The sequence below is a fragment of the Patagioenas fasciata genome, chromosome 8 (genome assembly GCF_037038585.1).
Source record: "Patagioenas fasciata isolate bPatFas1 chromosome 8, bPatFas1.hap1, whole genome shotgun sequence".
Classification (NCBI taxonomy): Eukaryota; Metazoa; Chordata; class Aves; order Columbiformes; family Columbidae; genus Patagioenas; species Patagioenas fasciata.
In genome coordinates, this window is record NC_092527.1 from 35,192,626 (window position 1) to 35,212,722 (window position 20,097).

The following is a 20,097-nucleotide window of genomic DNA, read 5'->3' on the forward strand; positions in this document are numbered from 1 at the left end:
CCAGAGTTACTGAACCAGACTTTACTTAATTAATAACTATAGGATGTGAGGCAGTTCCAGTGCTGCTTTTTCTATTAACTTGCAATTTCCTTTAGGAAATGAATAAACTGGGGGGATGGGGGGGACGAGGCATGGCTGCTGAGAATAAATGTGGTACCACTGTACATTGCCAAATTCATTTGAATGAGTTAACAAACATGGTTTATAAATTGAGTAAGTTTAATTCCATAACTCACGCAACACGTTTTGCAGGAAGAACAAAAGCAGAAGAATTTTTAAACTGAATATGGATTGAGATTAGGAAAACCAAGGGATCATTTGTAACTGTTCATTAAAATAGTTTTCTAATATTAAAATTCACTTGGAAGTTTATCACTATCAATGCCATATTTACATATGATATTGAGACATATTTCACATATAATTCACTTTTTAAAATATAATCTCTATTACTTTCATTGAATTTGCATTTTGAATGCTCCAGCTCTTGAAAATTTCATAAGGGTTGGGCTAAACTTTATAAAGATACCTTTGTTTGGAACTGGAAATCTACCATGGAAGTGTAAACTGCTGGAGACTGTGGCTACTTTCTGATAGTTGCATTAAAACTAGAGAGACTGATCTTTTCCAAACATTTTCCATGTGGATGGAGAAGGACAATACTAATATTTGATGTTATTTAATGAGTAGTTTAATCATAGTTTTGCCCATTAAATTCAATATACCTATATTCTGAATCTGTGCTTTAAATGCTCTAGTTTCAATTAATTGTAGGGACCCTTAATTGAAATATCTTGTTTCCCATTATTATCAAGTAAGAATACTATTGAAGTTGCAGTGTGTTCAAACACCTCAATCACTGTAGAATTTTCTATTTTTCTCAAATTAAGTATTTCAGGACCTACATTTATTGCAAATACTAGTATTTTTAGGTATATTTGGATAGGAGAGAGACAGACTTCTGTTTCTACAAAAATACCTATTTGAATGTGTACAGTGAGTTTTCCACAAATACAAGTTTCAGTAAACATGTTTGCTGAAACCAAAGGAATTATGATTAGGCAACTGTCAGAACACACAAAAAAACCCACCAGCCAAACCTAAAAACCAACCAAGCAACATACCAAAAAACTTCTGTAAGATTTTTTTGGTATTATATACATGTAAACATAGGACTTTAAGCTCTGAAACTATAATATGTTGTATATGGCACAGACTGCAGAATCAGTTGATGTAGTTTCACTGTTATTTAACATTTGCTCGTTAAGGAATCACCTTCCAGTTATCTATTAGACACCAATGGTCAGTGCATGTGTTTTTGTAGTCTTTAATATCATACATTCATCATTTATGTGAAAACCAGTTAAAAATGTGTCTTTTGTTTAATTTAGGCTATGTATCAGCATCTAGTCGTTTGTGTACCTGAAATTATTTCTTGTTCTTGATTAACATGTGCTAGTGAGTTCATCTGATTGTGTCTTGTTATTAAGCTTCTTTATTAAAGTCACCTTTTAATTTCCTGAGTTAATTAAAGATTTCTGTTATTTTTACAATCTCCCTAGTTGTGTGAGAGCACGTATAGTACCTTTTACTCATTTGGTTTCTTGTAATTTATCATGCTGTCAATGGAGTTGTTGAACTATTACTCTGTATTTAATTATTAGTAATGAGTGACTTAAACAAATTATGTTATAATAGCTAACGTATACTTGTAAATGATATTAAAGTACTATCTTTAATTCATGCTGAACATAGATGCTGAATGAAAGCGACGGTTCATCATTTTGGTGTTTGTAATGGATGTAGTATAATGAAGGTGTTGGTTTAGGCTTAATTTTGCTTAGTACCAAAGAGCTAATTGTATTTTTTTCATCTATTCTTTGATTTCTGCATTCTGCATTTGATCAGGACCAGGGGAAAAGCACCCCTACCTCCCAGCCCCCCAAATAATTTTTGAGCTAAATTTACTATTGGCTGCTCATTTATAGGTTCCATATGCACCTCTATGTGCCTACAGATGAATGAGCAGTCAAAAACTATCAGTAGCAGTGGCAGCTGGTAAGAAAAGTTGACTTTAAGTCATTAGAAGTCATTATTTCATTAAAAAAAATAGATATTGAAGGCGGGCCATTAAATGACTACAATAATATAAGCATCCCAGAGGAAAAAAATAGGAAAAGAGGCTAATTTGTATCTTGGTGTTTAAGCACTCAAAAGAGAGGGGGTCCAATTCCTGCTCCTGCTTACTGTCTAAGGTAAATCTTGCAAGCAGTCGTGATTAATGTGTCTGTCTGTGTGTCCTGCTGCTAGAGTGATAAGCTTCCCCAATGAGGACTATGCCATACCCTTGTGGGAAAGCTGTCTCCAAAAAATTCGTAAAGTTGTTTTAGAGTGCCCCCAGTTAATGGGAAAATAGATCCACGTCCTGGATGAGTACTTTAGCTTAAAAGATTGTTATGCAAAAGGCTATTTTTAACATGAGGTAACACACATTTTTAACAAATCAGACCCCCGTGTGGCATTTAGATGAAGATGAGCTGCCCCTCTTAAGAGACTCCAGTTTCGGCAGGGTATAGGTACTGAACACGTAGCTCCAAGTGAGGACTTCTTCTCTGCATGGAGTCATTTAAGTGATTGGAATGGTTTCTGACCCAGATGGAGAAGCTCAGTGAGTTTATGGACCCTCCAAGGTAAAGCAGCACAGAAATATAGGCAAGGAAATTTTGTTGCTTCAATTAAATTCTGATAAAGTCTGAGTCATCAGGGAACCATGGGAGATCTTATCCCTGTAGCAGTAGTTTTATCTCCTCTAGGAAAGAACCTCCACTAACATTCTATACATTAGTGTATAACAGGTGATCCATCCCACTTGGAAGGAATTAAATATTCATTAATGGTTAATGTTTGACCATCATATGGTGGTACAGCATGTGGGAAACATGGGCACTATTTGTTATTTTTAAACAAATGAAGTAGGACTTTCATCCTTATTTCTCACATTCTTGGTAGAAACATTCCTGCAATTATTTGGCCCTGCCTCTACCTTCAGTCTTACTGCATTTTCAAGAGAAAACTAATTCTATTTAATAGGAAAAAATATATAATTTTTATTTTACTAGCCACGCTACATACTTGTGATGATCTGTTTGTGCATGTAAATGAACTGACTGGGAGAAAACCTGTCTGATTTGTATTGCAATAGGTATCATCATGGGATTGAATGTAGAGACAGGAAATCTCCATCAGTGAGAGAAATGACTTTCAGGATTTGGAAATATAAAACCACACATATCTAAAAGAATACCGTCCTGTGCTTACATACCTTCAAATCTTTCCTAAGACATGCCCAAAATAATGCAATAGGCAGGTCTCAAACCTGTAAAACACTTCTCCAGGGGTTTATTCGTAATCAGTGTCCATTTTCTTACAGGTCATTGTGCTGGTGCAACATCATGTGGTTGGGTGATGTTAAGTTCAATGTGAAAGATACGGTTCAACCATTTGTTTCAGTTTGGGAAGTGGGAATTAGGTTGTAATTAGCTGCATCGGTTCATTTTTGTTTTCTTACTCTGACCTGACCATTACGGCAGAACATGAATTGCATGGCTACAGGTTTTAGAATGAGCTGTATGCCAAGTCTTTGATTTTAGTATTGATTATGAATAATTTAAGATGTATATCCTAAAGATTTACAAACCATATCCTGTGAAGAAACTGAAAGGTCTATAGGTAGTTTAGAGACTTAATGAATCGATATTTGAAATTTTGTATTTGGTATTTAACATACTGAAAACATTTATTTAATAAAATAATAGACATTGATTTTTTTGCTGAATGTTTCACGGTGAATACTTAACTATTGAATATATAGTTATATTCCTGTACATCAAATAAGTTATATTTAAATAAGAACATAGAAGGCCTTTGGAAACAGTGTAATACAGCTTCTTTAAATTGGGGATATTTGTAATTTTTAGAGAAATTGTAGTGACCGACTAAGCATACAAACAGATTAAAAACAAACAAAACAAAACAACAACAACAACAACAACCAAACAACAAAACACCACAAACCATACATAACCTTTTAGCCTTAGTTCTTCAATATTCAAAAAAACTGAGCATATAAAGATTTGTCCCTAAGTATTACATGTTGCAGAGATGTTTATGGTGAAGGACTTAGATACCTGTTTTAAAAGCTTGGTACAGTCAAAAAAATAGGAAGTGCAAATATATGTTATAAAAGTCCCTCTTATTAAATGCAAAAGAGACAGTAAAATAGTCCCTGCTAGATGAAATGATAAACTCAGAAAATTTTGAAGTCCAGTTTTCTATTTTTCAGCATTATGCAGTTGAATTGATGGAAGCTATGGCACCAGTTTTAGATTCAAAGTACACAAAAACTAGCATAAGAGGAAAAATTTCACATTTCTTCTCTAAATTGCTTCTTTTCTAAAATGCATAATGTATTTAGAGTGCGTAATCATGTGATGTCAGTTAGTGTTATGCCTTCTTCAGCATGACTTGCATAAGCTCTGACATTCAAGAATAATGTGGCCTTCCTAAAGTGGTATTCATTGGATGTTTTCATCTTTTATATGCATGTGAGCAAGAGTTTGGGAGGACTGCATTACTCATAAATGAGCAATATAAGAGTTATATAGATCACTCCAAACAACCATCAATAAAATCTCTCTAGATCGCGTTGCCATACATTATGCATACGCCACATGTTTCACAGCAGAAAAAAATAGAAATTAAAAACTCTGTTATGGGTTTAGTTCTCCTATTCTTAGATTGTAAAGCCAGTTCCTTCATTTGTATTAGTCTAAATTTGAAGTCCTGAAGCAGGTGCTGTGTCTGTTATTGGAAAGCTGTGAATCTCCCAGTTTAGGTTATCCAACCCTTTAATTTCCAGCTCCTAGGATCACAAGATATAGCAGACCCAAAAGTGCTCACTGATGCTAAATTGAATATCAAGCACATATATAATGAGTTTTTACATGAATCTCAGATCTTAAAAACAGAAAAGAGACTTGGCATTTTTGAGTGAGGAAGAACTATTGCAAAATATGTTTAGATATTTTTAAGTCAGCTTTAAGTGAGACTAGGTCTCCAAAAGAGTGTTTTGTTTTGCTTTGGTTTTCTTCTAGGTATGGAACAGGCAAACAGAGGTGTGCAAGTTATAATAATGTCCTATGTAGGATACAGGAGAACATTAATAATTTGCATGTACATAGTAATGAAAAGGAAAGACAGCAGTAGGTGCCATATTTATATATCCTGGTAACAAGTTTTTAGAGGATTTGATGAGTTTACTTTCAGAAAAATCTGGAAAATTGTGAAGAGTTGATGTCTCATGTTATCCAATCTGTTGCAGTCAATATGAAATAGATGTGTTATAACAAAACTGGATTTTGAGGGAGATCACTGAGTCAGAGAAAAGTAGAACTGCAGAAAGAGGAAGATGTAAGTTCTCAGGGTAGACTTCTGATTTGTGGCTCTGCTTTCCTCCTTAATGGATTTTTTTTTCCCAGGCTTTGATGATTAACAAGTTCATTTTATGTATTTATTTTCTTCTCATTTCCTAATGATTCTGCTTAAGAACTAGAGACTGTGTAGTAGGGATCCAGTTACATAGAAGTGCTGTCCAGAAAACAGTTCTAACGATTGGCGAGTTAAAGACAAAATAAAGTGGTTTGAACAAAAGAGTCACAATGATCCCTTGTTGAAATATTGGTGGAAAGCATAAAATACTATGACTGAGATATTAGCACTAAATCAAAATGTGAATATTGCCTCTAAAGTCATATAATGCCAAGTTACATGGATTCTGTCATGTTTTCTGCTCGCGTGACGTGCTATGTAAAAGCAGCCACTTCCATGTACGTGTTTTGTGCAGATGGTCCGGTCTTTGTGGTCATCACACAAAATCTTCTTTGGTATGGATTAACAGGAATGTGATACCCATAATTTTCAATAGTTGTAGTAAGGTACCAACCAGAACAGGGAAGGATGAGAAATAGCTGTGATGGCAGAACTGGCAGTGCCTCAGAGGAGCTGTATTCCCTTCCCCATGAGCAGCACCCTTGAGCTGCTTCTGTGTGGTAAAAACGAATGATGCCTACTGAGGAAATAATTTTAATGTTAAGGAGACTCTCTGTATTACTTTCATTGTAGGAGTGCATGATCTCCACTATCCTCACTTCTGATAGCTATGCTATCCCTTACTATTGCTAAACCACCTGACACTTCAGAGGAGCAACAGATACCTGTAATTGTTGGTGTTTTCTCACAATAACAATGACTCAATGAGAGTGAAACCAGTGATCCACAGTCTAGATTTTGAGTCACTTGTCTTTTTCCAGTTACTTTCGGTGTTTTCAGGAAAGTCAAGATTTTACAGCAGGACAGAGTGGTAGCATAAGACCCTTACCGGCCTTCACTAGCTCACAATAAATGGCTGGACCCTGTTACTGAACAAGGGTTTGTTTACAGATGGTCAATTAGGGATCTAACTGAATCTTTTAGAAGGACAGATGGAAATTGATTAACTTCTATATCATCTACATGAGCAGCCATTAATAAGAAGCTCTTACAAGACAAAATAAAGTGATATATCCAATTAACATCTTCAACTTACTCAGCAGTTCACTGAAAATTAGGAAACTCTAATGACTAAAACCAGGCAAACTGAAGGAAAATTACCACTATGCAAAGAGAACTTTAATGTGGACATGAAAAATTGTTTTAAATATATTAAAAAAAAAGTAAAAATAAAATTCAAAAATATAAAGGTCAAATGTATGACATGTTAATCCCCTAAATTAAGTTTGTCATTATCTGTGTGTTCAGATAATTCCCATAACTGAAGGTGACACAGATATAAGATTTTTCTTAAATGAAGAAAAATATTCATCTGGCTTTTTTAAGTTATATTACTTACGGTAAATTCATAGAAGTTTGAATAGGGACAAAACCAATTGGAATGTGAAGGACAAAGATTGCTTGAGCAAAGAGTGTTAGCTGATAAACAGACCAAAAAAGATAGTGTTTGGAATTGCAAATTTCAACACTAGGTGATTCTGCAAAAACAAGGACTTTGCAACTGTCTGAACTGGAAGTCATCCAGAAATGTCGCAGCAGAAGAATCAGGGACAAGGAAACTGGAGCCAGTAGAAACCATTCTGGCAATTTATGATCAAAGAGAACTAGAAGACATCTATGAAATTCTTAAATACATTGATGGCTCCAGAACGTCTTAGTGCAACTAATTTCCATAGATATTTGGGGAATTATGAGAAACTCCTCTGTATGGGAATGAGGAGGATTTATCTTTCAAGGTCTTTGACATAATTATGCTTACATGTTTGCTTCAACATAACATTCCAGAGATTTCTGATAGCACTATTAGAAATAATGGCATGGACTTTTGTGTGTAGTCTATCTGCACGTGTGTGTAAATGCCCTTATATATATATATATATTACATGTCCTCTCTACATGGAATATAACAAGAAAAAAACTAAGAAAAATTAAACAAGAAAAGGCTAAGCTGTTGCTACACATAAAGGGGAATGAGTTTGGCTTGCTATAGGCAGGTACTGAAGATTGCCTTAAATCAATGCAGCTGTAAATGTTAACTTGCTCAATTAAGGAGGTGGTCAGACACTTTTGAATTGTAACTCTGCCTTTATAAAACATGCCTGCTTTGTCTGCGACCCGTTTCTAGAATATCCTTTGCCCCAAACATTTCTCACATATAAAATGCTTTGTAGATATTTTATTATATCACCCTCAGCATACTGTTGCAAACAGCACAAATCAGCACAACTAGAACTTTTTAACTGGTTCCTTAGCTGTGCTCTTTTGCATAATACTTTTCCTCACTATGGCAGTATTGAACACTAAAATAGATACCAGTGGCACATGTAGTTCAATACTTCTGTATATTCTTATGGAAATCTAATTGTGGTCTGATTGTATAGTTGTATTTTAAAACACGTTTGTTTTACAAAACTGAAAGGCAGAAATCTTCAACGTAACCTGGGTCGAGGCCAAGTTTTAATTTAAATTTTAAGCCTCAGATAGGACTGAAATTAGGAAAAAAATGTTATTTGTCCCACTTCTCAAAGACAGCTGAGAAGTTTCTGGAAGACTTGAGAAAAAATGTCCTGTTTGACCAGAAACACAGTATAGAAATTTGAAGGAGGTTATGAGCATGTGGCAATAAGTTGAGAATGAAAACAGCTTTGTAATTTTAAGTATAATCAGAAGGTGCTACCATACCTGTCTTGAAGGTCTCTATATTTTGAAATATTAGTAGCATTTTAGCCTTTATAAGGGTTTCTTTGTGAAAGCAGATGGAAAGGCTTCAGAGAAGGAATAATTGCTTATGGAGTCTTAAATATGGTTTTCATTTCCATGTGGTATAATAAGACAGCTTTCACCTGCTTAACTTCAACTAGAAGATTACCCTGTTATCTGCCTATGTGCAGTTTAATTGTAGCAAGAGAGAGAGGTGGCTAAAGTAGCAGCCACAGGTTGAGCTAAGGTGACTTTACCTGCCCATGGCACAGGCTGTTGTGTTCAAAGTCACCTGGCAGTGACAGCTGTGACCTGCTCCATCCCTGGGGATGTGCTCAGGGACAGGGAACTCACACTGCTGAAGTCCCACAGACTTCACTGGAGCCAAGATTCAAATCTTCACTCCTCTTCTTGTATGATTAACAAAATAAATGACGAGTCTGAAACCTCTGGTTATGATATAGCAGGCCATGGGAGGATGCTTTCTGAGTGACGCACGTGCTTCACAAAGTCCACTAAGAATGAAGAATGATTTAATTGCTATAGAGGCTGGGGTTGGCATTTAGTAACCACTGCTGGTTTTGTGCTGCTGATCTAACCACAGGAATTAGCACAGGGTTCCTGTTTTTCACTGTTGCTGAGCAGGGAAACACTGATTTGAGTGGCTGCCCACAGGAGGGGGGAGATGGAAGAGATGGGAGTTTAGCGGTGAATGAGTACAGTGTGTGTCATTTTATGGATGGCTGGTATTGTGATACATTATCTTTTAAGACCTATAGAAATCCTGTCTTGTAGTTACTATTGAAAGCAAATAACCAGAAAGAAAACATGCGTGGTTGATAACTTTACTGTGGGGTGCAGCGTAATGCTGAGTGCTGTAGTTACAGCGCAGGCTAATAAAGAAGTGTTTGTTTGGAATATTTTACAAAGCTTGGTTTCTATAGTAACAATCATCATGAATACTTTCAGCTTCAGAAATAACATCTGCCTGATCTCAAATCTCAACCCTTGTTCAAGTAAATAAGATCCTGCTACTTCTGCTTATTGCAGTAGTCAGTGGCATTTATTTCCATGGGAAGAGTACACTAAGACTGGGAGAAAAATTGGGAAGCGGTGGGAAAAGAGAAGAGGAACCAGAAAATAATGGTGAAATAGATTATTAGCCTAATAGTGGTCACTGCTAAAATAAGTGAGAGTTTACATATAGGACAAAAGTAAATGTGTTGTACCATTCTTTTGACTGAATTACAGGACAAACGCTCCTCTGTTTTACTGCTGGCAGTGAATTAAGCTGCATAAAACTGAGGGAAGAGAAATAATTTGGTTAGATATGGAAAAATACATGAAATGCAGTACAAAGCTTCATGGAATGCAAGGATTTGAAGTGAACTCCAACGAAAGGTTTACAAATCTGTGAATTTTCAAGGAAACTCTTTAAAATAGGGGTCAATTTGCTGTGAAAATGTTGGTTTGGGTTTTTTTTTTGAAGAAAAGATCTTTAAAGTGTCATCTCTGCTGCTAAATTGTACAATATAAAATTTAAGGTGAAAACACTTCCTGAAGCAAAATAACAAGTTTTTCTGTACTTTGATGCAGTAAGGATGGGGACTTTAGAATTCAGTGTGAATAGTGATTTTTTGTTGGTGATGACTGTGTACCATCTTAGTGAAGAAAATAACAAGAATATAAAATTTAAAATAAAATAATTAGAAGTTCCTGCTGTGCCCTGGGAGATACTTATGGAACAGAAGTGTAAGCTGAGCTAGACTATGTTTCCATATTACCCCTTTCCAGTTAGCAGTGCTCAAGGGGCTGAGCAGGCTTGCAATGTGGTACTTCTTTTTTTAAAAATATAACATTTACTTTCCATGTAAGTTGAATAAGTGAGGTGCAGCAAATCCAAGTTCAGCAAATACTATATACATTAGATCTTTGCTGATTTAGTTAAAATGATGCAGATTTTTGTAATATTTTAAGGGAGCACTCTCTTTCGGATTTTGTAACACTAAATAAAAGTCTCTTTTTGAAACAAAAAATATTCCATCAGTTATGTTAAGCTAACATGAGTAAGACTCATAAATAATTTCATTCATGCGAGTAATCCTGTTTGCTTTAATGCAACAGTTTCTCCAAGCAGTAATTCTCTTGTGTCTAATTGTTTGTCAGATTAGATCCTGTAAGTTTCATTTATTGTGCATTTTCAGTGAAGTTCCTAATATGTTTGTGACCACTGCAAGCACTAACAATCTTGGTGGGAGGCATCTTGGAAAGTAACATTAAGTGATAATACTTGAGTGTGAATTTATTTGCAGGATTTTTCAAGGAGACCATTAAGGAACAATAACATAGTGTCAGATTTGCAGCTGGTGTAAATCAGCATAGTTCTGGTACTCAAGTGTTGTGTTGATTCAGGCAGCTGAAGGGTTATCACAAAGATATTTGAGATTTGAATTAATTCATAAGATTCAAGAGAAAAACTATGCTCAGTTATGCTCTCAAATTGATGAACGGGCAGAGGGGGTGATGGAGGTCCTCAGGAGAGGGAACTGAGAGATGCCTCTTGCAACACCTCTACAAAGCTCTGGTTTGTGCTTTCACAAGCCTGCCAGGTGCCTTCTCCATTTCCACCTCGTTGGCAGCAACTACTGCCAAAACTGCTAGTCAGCTTAGCATATGCAGTTGCTACTACTCTGTAATAGAGTGAAACTACATTCCCTACTTTTGCTGCTGTCTCGTACCTTTTCCTTGTGATAGAGAAGTCTTTTGTTGTTGTTTCTTCCTACTGCTGGAGCAGCTACAATCTCATCCACAATATCCACACACTAGGATGAAAACTTCCATAGACTTACAAGTCTTAAGTAGTAGGATGATTTGTCTCAGAATTTTTTTAGCTGTTGTGTACACATTTTACAGCTGTCCTTGGACCATATCAAGGACAATCAAAATAAAAGATACGTCATACTTTTGAACATTTGGTTCATGTCTTCCCTGCATTCAGTAGGCTGTGATCTGTGGAAGCTGTCACGATATAAAGTAATTTGTTATTCTGGTGCCATTAGCATTTTTTTTTCCTGTGTTAAGAATATTGCCAAGTTTGCACTTTAATCCCTTCTGCTGACAGCTAGTTTTCACAATGCATCTTGATTTAGTTCTCTTTTTCATTATTACGATTCCAGGTATAAGCGCTTTAATTTATCATTCACTAGACATCCTGCATATGGCCAGGAGGTTACAAGAGAACTTGAAAAGGCATTGCTGAAGAAAAGTTCACTAAAAGTGTATTTTGGATGACATATGGTGTACTATATTTTCTTTCCAGCTTTGCAAGAAATGCAAAATACAGCATAATAATTTCAGAACACTTGCCTTTCCTAACCCTCAAGTCTGGCCTAGATCGCCTAAATAACAATCAAACCTTTTATTTAATGATGCTGGGATGCTGCAGAGCTACAAGGATGAGCTCTCTGTGGTTACAAAAGCCACCTGCTAGTCAGAACTTTGACTTCTGTCTGAGATTCATCGTCGCAATGACCAACTGAAATTCTATGATCCATCTTGAGCAAAGGACAGACTGAGTTTATCTGCCTCATGGACATTTCAGAAATCTGTAGCTGACTCAGTTTGCTTGCCCTTGACAAAAGTAACCTCTACTGTGCTCATCCTTAGCTTAGCGTGCCCCTGCCTGCCACTGTAGCCCCTCTTGTTACTCTGCAAGTTAGACAGAACTTAAACTGCCCCTAGTACTTCATCTTTCCCACCCTGAAAAGCTTGCAGTGGCTCTGGAGGGACCGTGTCCTCTTTTGACAGGCTCTCTGCAGTCTAAGTTAACTGACTGTGACATATGGCAGTGAAAATCTGGTCTTAAATGATCAGCTCAAGTTCAAACAGTGATGGTCTATCAGTAATTTGTCACCAATGAAATGTCAGTATTCATAGACAAAAGCCTTTAAAATAAAATTGTGAAGGAATAACAGAATTCTTTTCATGTTTTTAATCCTTGGAGAGACAACAGATATACCCATCTGGGAAACAAATGTCCATTAGCATCACTTCACTGCACAGCACCACTTTGACTTACAGAATTTGAGATGGCAGCAGGAAGAATTTACAGGAAAGTATCTGGGGAGACATGATGCTTGGTATATGCCACAGACATAGGGTCTCAGGTGCTTTTCCCAACAGGATCTAGCTAGCTGCTGCCAAGATAAATGTCTTTTCACAAGCTGGACGCTAGCATTGCCAGCCTTTAATCAGACTCATACAGCTTAATAGGGGAATGTTCTGGAGGCTCTTGGGGATACCCCTGGCAGTGAGCCAGTACAGCTACTACACACACCATCCGCTGTATGTTATGTTCAATATTTCACAGATTAACCTGAAATTACTCTTATTAGTGGGCAAGATGGAACAGTAAAGTAAAACCAAGTTCGTTTAACAGTATGAAGAGACAGGAAACTGCATACATGGGCACACAGAAAAAGAAATGAAATGCAACATGCCTTGCAGCTACATGATATTTTGATTTAACTTCCATGTCTTGTGTTCTGTTCAACCACTTGTGAAAGTCAAGAAAACTGCAGGATGGTTCACACCAGTGTCACAGTTCAGAAGCAGCAACCTCTAAGCAGTAGCATAAAAGCTGAATAGGAAACCTGACTGGAAGTTTTTTCTGGAAACCCCGTTGCAAATAAATGCATCTGCAGGTCTCTCTTATAGCTTTGTCTTAATAAATCACTTTTAATCAGAATGTCAATTCATAACTCTCTTGCTAATGAAATGCTATATGACATAGTATTAGATTTTGAAATGAAGTCTCTTACTAGATTAACTGAGAGTAACTTTGTTGCAGATAAATATAGTTCTTACAATAAAAATATGGCTCTTCTGAGCATAAACATTTTCAGATTAATACATAAATTTAACATTAGTACATAACCCTTGATAACTAACAATTACATTCTTCTCAGAAGACTGCAAAAATGAATGCAGCCTATCACTGCATATTGAGTTGAGATAGAGAGCTAAGACAATAAATTGAAAGGTAACAATCCATTTTGCTCACTGGGGCCATAATCACCACTTGGTAATCATAATGTGTTCATTTTATTATTGATTCCCACTGTTTTTCTTATGGAAAATAATGTACCAATATATTTTGAGATTTTGATGGCTGTTTTGAAACAAGGAAATTAACTGGGGTTTATAATCTGCTAAAACAATGGGACAAAATTTCATTCTGAAGGTTGAGTAGAGTTGGTAGAGTCCTCCCAGCAAATCAGTGCTAGCTGGATGACTCAGTTGCAGAAGTAAGACAGTTACCTCAAGTCTCTTGCAGTATAGGTGAAAGAACAGTTACATATTCCAAAATGGTCTCCATCATTCACTGCTGTAGGTAACATGCTTATGTACCTTGCATGGGTTAGTGGGAACTCCTTAACCAAAGTTAGAAATCACTGAGAAATCCTCAGTCAAAGAAGGTGCAGTGTAGAATCCCAAAGCATTGAGGACATTCTGGCTCTGGACCATTCTTCTAGGTTTAGATGAGGTGAAGCTTTCCACTCAGTAATTGCAAAAAAAGATCTTTACAGGAGGGATTAAGTGAAAATCTTTAGTGGATGCTTATAGATTCATAATTTCAGTAAAACCTGAGAGTGTTTCCTTTGCCATCCACAAAGCAAGGTTCAGAACGCCAACCTTGTTTATTTATTGTGTTGCGATATTTCCTGAAATATATTTCTCCTGGCACATAAATGATGTTTGATGAAAGCTTTTTTCCCACTTTTTTTTTTTTTTTTTTTTTTTCTGTTGCACTGTCATTAAGGCTCATTACTCATTGCATAACTCTGCGGAGAAAATAATCAAGACTTTTGGGTGGGTGGGAAGCTCATGCTCAAAAGTATGTTAATGAGAGTTGGTTAATATGTACCCAACATTTAGAATAGCAATGTGCTGTGGCACTGATAGTCTGAAAAAACAGCAGTACTGCTTACAGGTGCTTGAGTGCTTTTCTGAATCTGAGACTTGCTTACCACAAACAAATCGAGAAACTCAGAAAATGACTAGAGAGTTCAACGAAAGAACCTGAAGCTAAGAGAAAATGAAGATGTTCATATTTGTAATAGAACAGACTAAATTTTGTTTCCTCCTTTTCTACATTCCTTACCTCTTCAGAGGACACAGTCTTACTTCTTTTCTCCTCTCTGAAGTCTTGCACACTGAACTCTAGAAAAGTGGCTATTTACATTCTGAGTCTGGTACTAATTCTGTCACAACAACAGGTTTGGTTGTTTATTTGCCACGCCATCAAGCTTAGTTTATGCGGAATTCATCAGATTAATTCTATTTTAATAATATGATTAAAAAACTAAGTTTATATTGGCCTCATTATTGTTAAGACAAAAAGTATAAGCCAAGCTTTTTTTTTAAGAGATTAATTTTTATTCATAATGAATTCTTGTAAGTAGTACTAAGACCATTTTAGTTAGAAATCATTACAATGATTAATGCATAGTTGTTTGCATTTTAATACTTGATTTATATATCAGATCTGTATTTGTGCACACTGTCAAACTTTATTCTCTTCTTGTCAAAATACTTATTACTGCTGACAGGTGTAACATGCTCACATTAATCCTTAATTCCTTGATTCAATTTTCTAATTGCTTTTTTGGCATGAGTTTGGAGGCATTTAGTCTTACGTGATCTATTTGTCTTATAGTATAATAATGCACTTTTAAAAATTGGATGCACCTCGCTTAGAATGTTGAACAGAAAATACACAGAGATGTATTACTTAGTATGAAAATCTAAACTTTTGTAGCACTTCTGTGAGACACCACTTCTTGGAATACAGATAAAGCCAGAACACTTTATACTTTTCATCTTTCTGTATTCTCAGTATTAAATATTTTCATTGATAGGTTTGTATTGATGCTAAAGTTTCAGTGCATTTCCCCAAAAAAGGTTCTGAACCCCTTTAGGGGATCCAGGAAGGTCCCCTTAGTCATCATTGTGCTCTCCTGCTCTTCTCACCTCTTTGTGCTGCTGCCTTCTGGTGCCCCTCCTGCCCTCCCAGAATGACAGAATTGCTTCCCAACATCTTCTGCGTCTGAACTCTTAAAGCTGCTCATTTGTGTTATTCCCAAAAAACCAGATAACACAATGCAGTTGGTTACTTTCTTGTCATTATAGAGCAGGTGTGCTAAGTTACTTACAAATATTTCTAATACAGGTATTAATATGGCATATACTGACATATGTTTTGTAATGGCAGTGATGGTAGTATTGTCATCTGTATGTTGTTATGGGGTGGGGGCTTGGGGGTGGGAATCCAGCCAAGATGTATTTGTTATAGAAAGAGATTGGGATGACCAAAGAATCTTCCCAAAGCTTGGTATTTCCTCACAAACTTATCCAGGCAGCTGGACTTTTGCGAGGTCTCTGTAGGTTTATAGGATTTTCAATAAAAGAAAAAAAAAAAATGGAAAATGGAGAACCTTTCCTCTGATAAAAATATGGGACCCCAGTAAGATGACTTCTGATGTTGTGTTGTGTGAATAAATATATGACTACACATTTAAATTCTGGGTAAAACCTTCTCTCTTTCTTTTTTTAAAAAAATAATTTAATTTTATTATTATTCTTATATGTATTTCCTACTCATTCCACTTTTTTTCTTCTTTCTACATCCACAGATTTACTCCTCTTGCTATCAATAATAATATATATTCTTTCACCATTTTATTTCTTCCTGGTTTTCTTCCCCTTTCTATTTCACCTTCCCAACTGACATACATCTTTTCTGTCTGTCATATTGTGTGGACGAAAGAGAATATAAAAGTTGTTTTTTAAAAAAGTGTGTGTTTATTCTGTCTTTCACTGATAAAGTTTTATTAACTTTGTGATTGTCATTTGTGCTTTTTGCCAAAAATGTAAGTCACTTTCTGTACGGTGGGGGGGTAGGGGGGGAAGATAATTCTAGCAAGTAAATCATGGTAGCTAAGTGCTTTGGGCAAACAAACATGTGCCTTATCTCTTCCAAAAAACCTGTGGAAAATGCATGATAAATGGCACATTTCAGAGAACATGTTATGTCACTGTGAAATAACTTTGATTCATGGTTATGTATTTATCTTTAAACAACTGACAAACCTCGGGGTATCTAAGTTATTATCGTTTGCTCTATGCTTCCATGGGGTTTTTTGCTAGTGACTCTGAATGATGTGAGGTAAGATAACACATCTGCTTTTTCAGTCATAATGTTCTGTAAAGAATCCTCATATTTTTAAGCACAAACAGAAAATTCTTTCTGTGTTTAGTTTTTGAATGAGATCTTCTGAAAAATATTTATCAGAAATAATTTCCTTCACTTATGTTTTGAAAAGCATTACTGTAAACTTCAAACAGAAAAGGACAGGGTCTGTTAATGAAAGGTTTTATATTACACAGCAATAGAAAGTATCATTATTTTGATCTATAATAAAGTAATTATTCATCAAATTAAAAGACATAATGGTAAATTTGTTCATTTCAGTTGTGTATCTCCATAAACTGTATTCTGAATTACAGTTTAAAATGAAGATTTCATCTTGCTTGCCTTTTCAAATAGAAAAGAATCATTATTTAATTTGCTGATGTGAAAAATCAGGAAAAATGACTTAAATGCTCTATTGGTTGCATTAGTAATACCATCTATTTTAGTGGCAAATGCTCTATTCAAATACTGTTGTTCTAGCATATAGCATGAAGGTTGGACATTAGGAAAAGGTTCTTCACCCAGAGGGTGGTGAAGCACTGGAACAGGTGCCCCAGGGAGGTGTTCAAGCAGAGACTGGACAACATCCTCAGACACATGGTGTGAACAGTGAGGTTGTCCTGTGCAGGCACAGGATTTGGACTTGATGAACCTTGTGGGTCCCATCCAACTCAGGACAGTCTATGATTCGATGATAGTTCTAAGTACTGTAATGAAGAGGCACGTATTTAGGTCCAAGGGGAGACGTGATATGTGTGTGTGCGTGTGTGACAGTTTGGAAGTCTTGGATTTTGACAGCTGAAAGTGCAACGGGTAGGAGTGAATGAAAGTGTGTAGTAGTGGGAGAAGTAAGCAGAGAGGTCTGCACCAGGCTGTTGTCAGGGCTGGGTTATATTATTCCATGCCTATGCTTGTCAGATTAGATTGAAACAGCCTAGAGAACAGACTAGCTGCTAATCTGAATGATCCCATCAAGACCCTTTTCTATATTAAATGTCATGATCAGAAGAATTACCCTGGAGTTATTTTTGTGCATGTGCAATCAATGCTGCTAATATTAGTAAGGTTCTTATTTTGTTTTCCCTCTTTTCTGCATTGATTTTAGTATAGAATCATATCATCCAGCAGTGCCTGTCTAAATGTTTTGCTGATAATAGATCCATGGCAGTCAACAGATATACACCAGCTTACACAAGTTCAGAATCTGTTCTCTTCATCTGTTCTTTTGCCTTACATTGAGCCAACATATTACTAAAAAAACCCCAACAACAAAAAACCAAAACAAAACAAAAATTAAATGCTACAAATCCAGTGCACCCAGTTGAGAAAATTTTTCTTATGTTGTTTTTTTATAAAGGGTTTTTTTGTTTTGGTTTTTATTTAGCTGAGGCTTTTGGAGTTCTACTTTTCTGTTTAATCTTTTGGTAAGATTCAGTGAATATAAGTTGTCATTCATTATGTCATAGCAATTTTAGATTAGATGACATTCCTCACCCAAGTTATTTTTAATGCTATTGCCTCAAATGAATCTACAGGAATGCCTTTCAAATATGACCATAAAATAAAAAATAATTATATTTATCTATTGTTCAATTTATTGCTGTATTCTCTGTTTCCTTATCTTCACTGAGCAGTAATAAATGTTGGTTACTTGGAGGCAGAAAACCAGAAAATTATAATTGTTTTACATGATGGAAAAGCCTTTGTTTTCCTTATATCTACTACTTTGCAGTGTATTTAACTTGGCTAAACTACCATTTTTCTTGGTATACTTGAATCAGTTGACATTTACATATACATTGCATTTTGCATGAAAATTGTAAGTTTTATGGCTTTGAATTTCGAATCAAAACATCAAACTGTTATTTTGCCTTGGAACATGACAGACATTCTAAAAAGTTGCAAACAAAAAAAAAGACCGCACTGAACATATAAAACAAAAGCTTATGCTGAGTTTGACCTGATGTGTTTTCGAAATATCTTTAATGCTTGACTAAATGTTTAAGCTCTCAAAAGTAAAATGCCTATCTCTTAGTGAGCACGAAACATGGAAATATGGAAATATTGTAAATTGTCATATTAGAAACTTATTTCTTTATGCCTTTGTAGACTGCTTTGCTTTTTTTGAGCTCCTACTGTCCTCAGTGTTGTTAACTTGAGAACAATGTGGCAGCAACCATTTAATCAAAAGCTAACTGCAAATTAAGAGATCTGTGTAGCTACTAAGAGGCAGATGCTTGGTAATAGCACATGCTTTCCACCAGTGAAAACTCTACAATTGTAGCTTTTTACAAGGCAAAGTAAGATGATAGCCGCACAAACAATGTTTTTAGAGTTGTTAAGCTTATTTATGTATAGTAGCACTACACCTGTTTTCTGCACATACAAATAGACTCAAGAATGTCCTGCCTCATGGAAATAATTTGCTTACCAGGGCAGACAGAGAAGGCAGACTTACTGGTGTGAGAAACTCAAGAGGGATTTGCTATCTTTGTATATCTGTATATAATATAGATTTGCTTTCATTTTATGGTTCTGGCATTAGGAGGATTAGGTAATGATTCCTGTTGAAGCACAATTCTTTCACATGGGTGCTTCCTATTAGATTGGGGAAAATTCTGGTAGTCTCGGTTACCAGTGTGTATACCAAAAGATTTTGCCATTTTCTAAGCTTTAAGAAGTTGATAACGCTACAGTTAGTAAGTGTAATTTTGTTGTCTTTGCGATCATTTCATTTTTTCTGTTTGGTTAGGTTGGCAGTGTGGGCTGTTAAAGCCCATTTTGAAGTCAATTAACATGGGTAGGACAACCTGTTCAAATGCAAAGAACTAATTGAGAAAAATGTTTTCTTACTGTTACAGTGAACCTTAAATTAAAGATGTACAAGTAAAAATATAATGGAAACCTCAGATGTTACATGGGTATCTTCCTTTTCCAGGGTGCTCCTAAACCGATTGCCATTGAGCCATGTTCAGGAAACAGAGCAGCAGTCCTCACGGTGTTTTTATGTCTGCCCAGAGGACCATCAGGAGTCCCACCGCCTGGTCAGTCAGGTAAGGCTCATGTTGGTGAGCATCACGTCTGTCCTCTGGACAAATGCACCCACACAGATCCAAAATAATGGCACATCAGGTGAACACGAGAGGCTACTCAGTCAAGGTGATGTAAAGTTTAGGGACAACGTTTAATGAGGAATTGTTTTTTGATATTTGATGTGGTATCCCAGATAAAAGTCTAGTGATCAAACGAGGCTAGTGTACCATGACATATCTCATTGGCACTTCCTGAAACAATAAGTGCATACCAATGTGTTTAAACCTTGTTTTGTTGGGCAAAAAAAAAAATCATATGCAGCCAATTCTATGGTTTCAGTTCAAGTTATAAATAAAGCCATATAAGGAATAAATACCAGTGAGCATTCTCAGTCCAAGTTAATGTTTAATGCACTAACTTCCAGTTAAATTCCTTTGAACCTTGAATCCCAATGCTGTGCTGTCCAGGATTCAATTAAAATATTAGCATTTCCCAGAATGCCT

General features: G+C 35.9%; 1 protein-coding gene across 6 annotated transcripts in view; it reads left to right on the top strand.

Annotated features, from left to right (window-relative positions):
- ATRNL1 (attractin like 1) overlaps positions 1 to 20,097 on the top strand; it is a 492,025-nt gene that overhangs the window by 417,739 nt on the left and 54,189 nt on the right. For 3 of the 6 annotated variants that reach the window (XR_011740344.1, XR_011740345.1, XR_011740347.1), the window contains one exon: positions 19,500 to 19,590. Coding sequence is in view for 2 of the 6 variants with exons in the window: in XM_065843245.2 (XP_065699317.1) it covers positions 19,500 to 19,614 (115 nt within the window). In the remaining 4 variants the exon portion in view is untranslated. Of the gene's footprint in view, positions 1 to 19,499; positions 19,615 to 20,097 lie in introns of those variants that run through there. The other 3 variants (XM_065843245.2, XM_071812182.1, XR_011740346.1) reach the window with 2 other exon arrangements.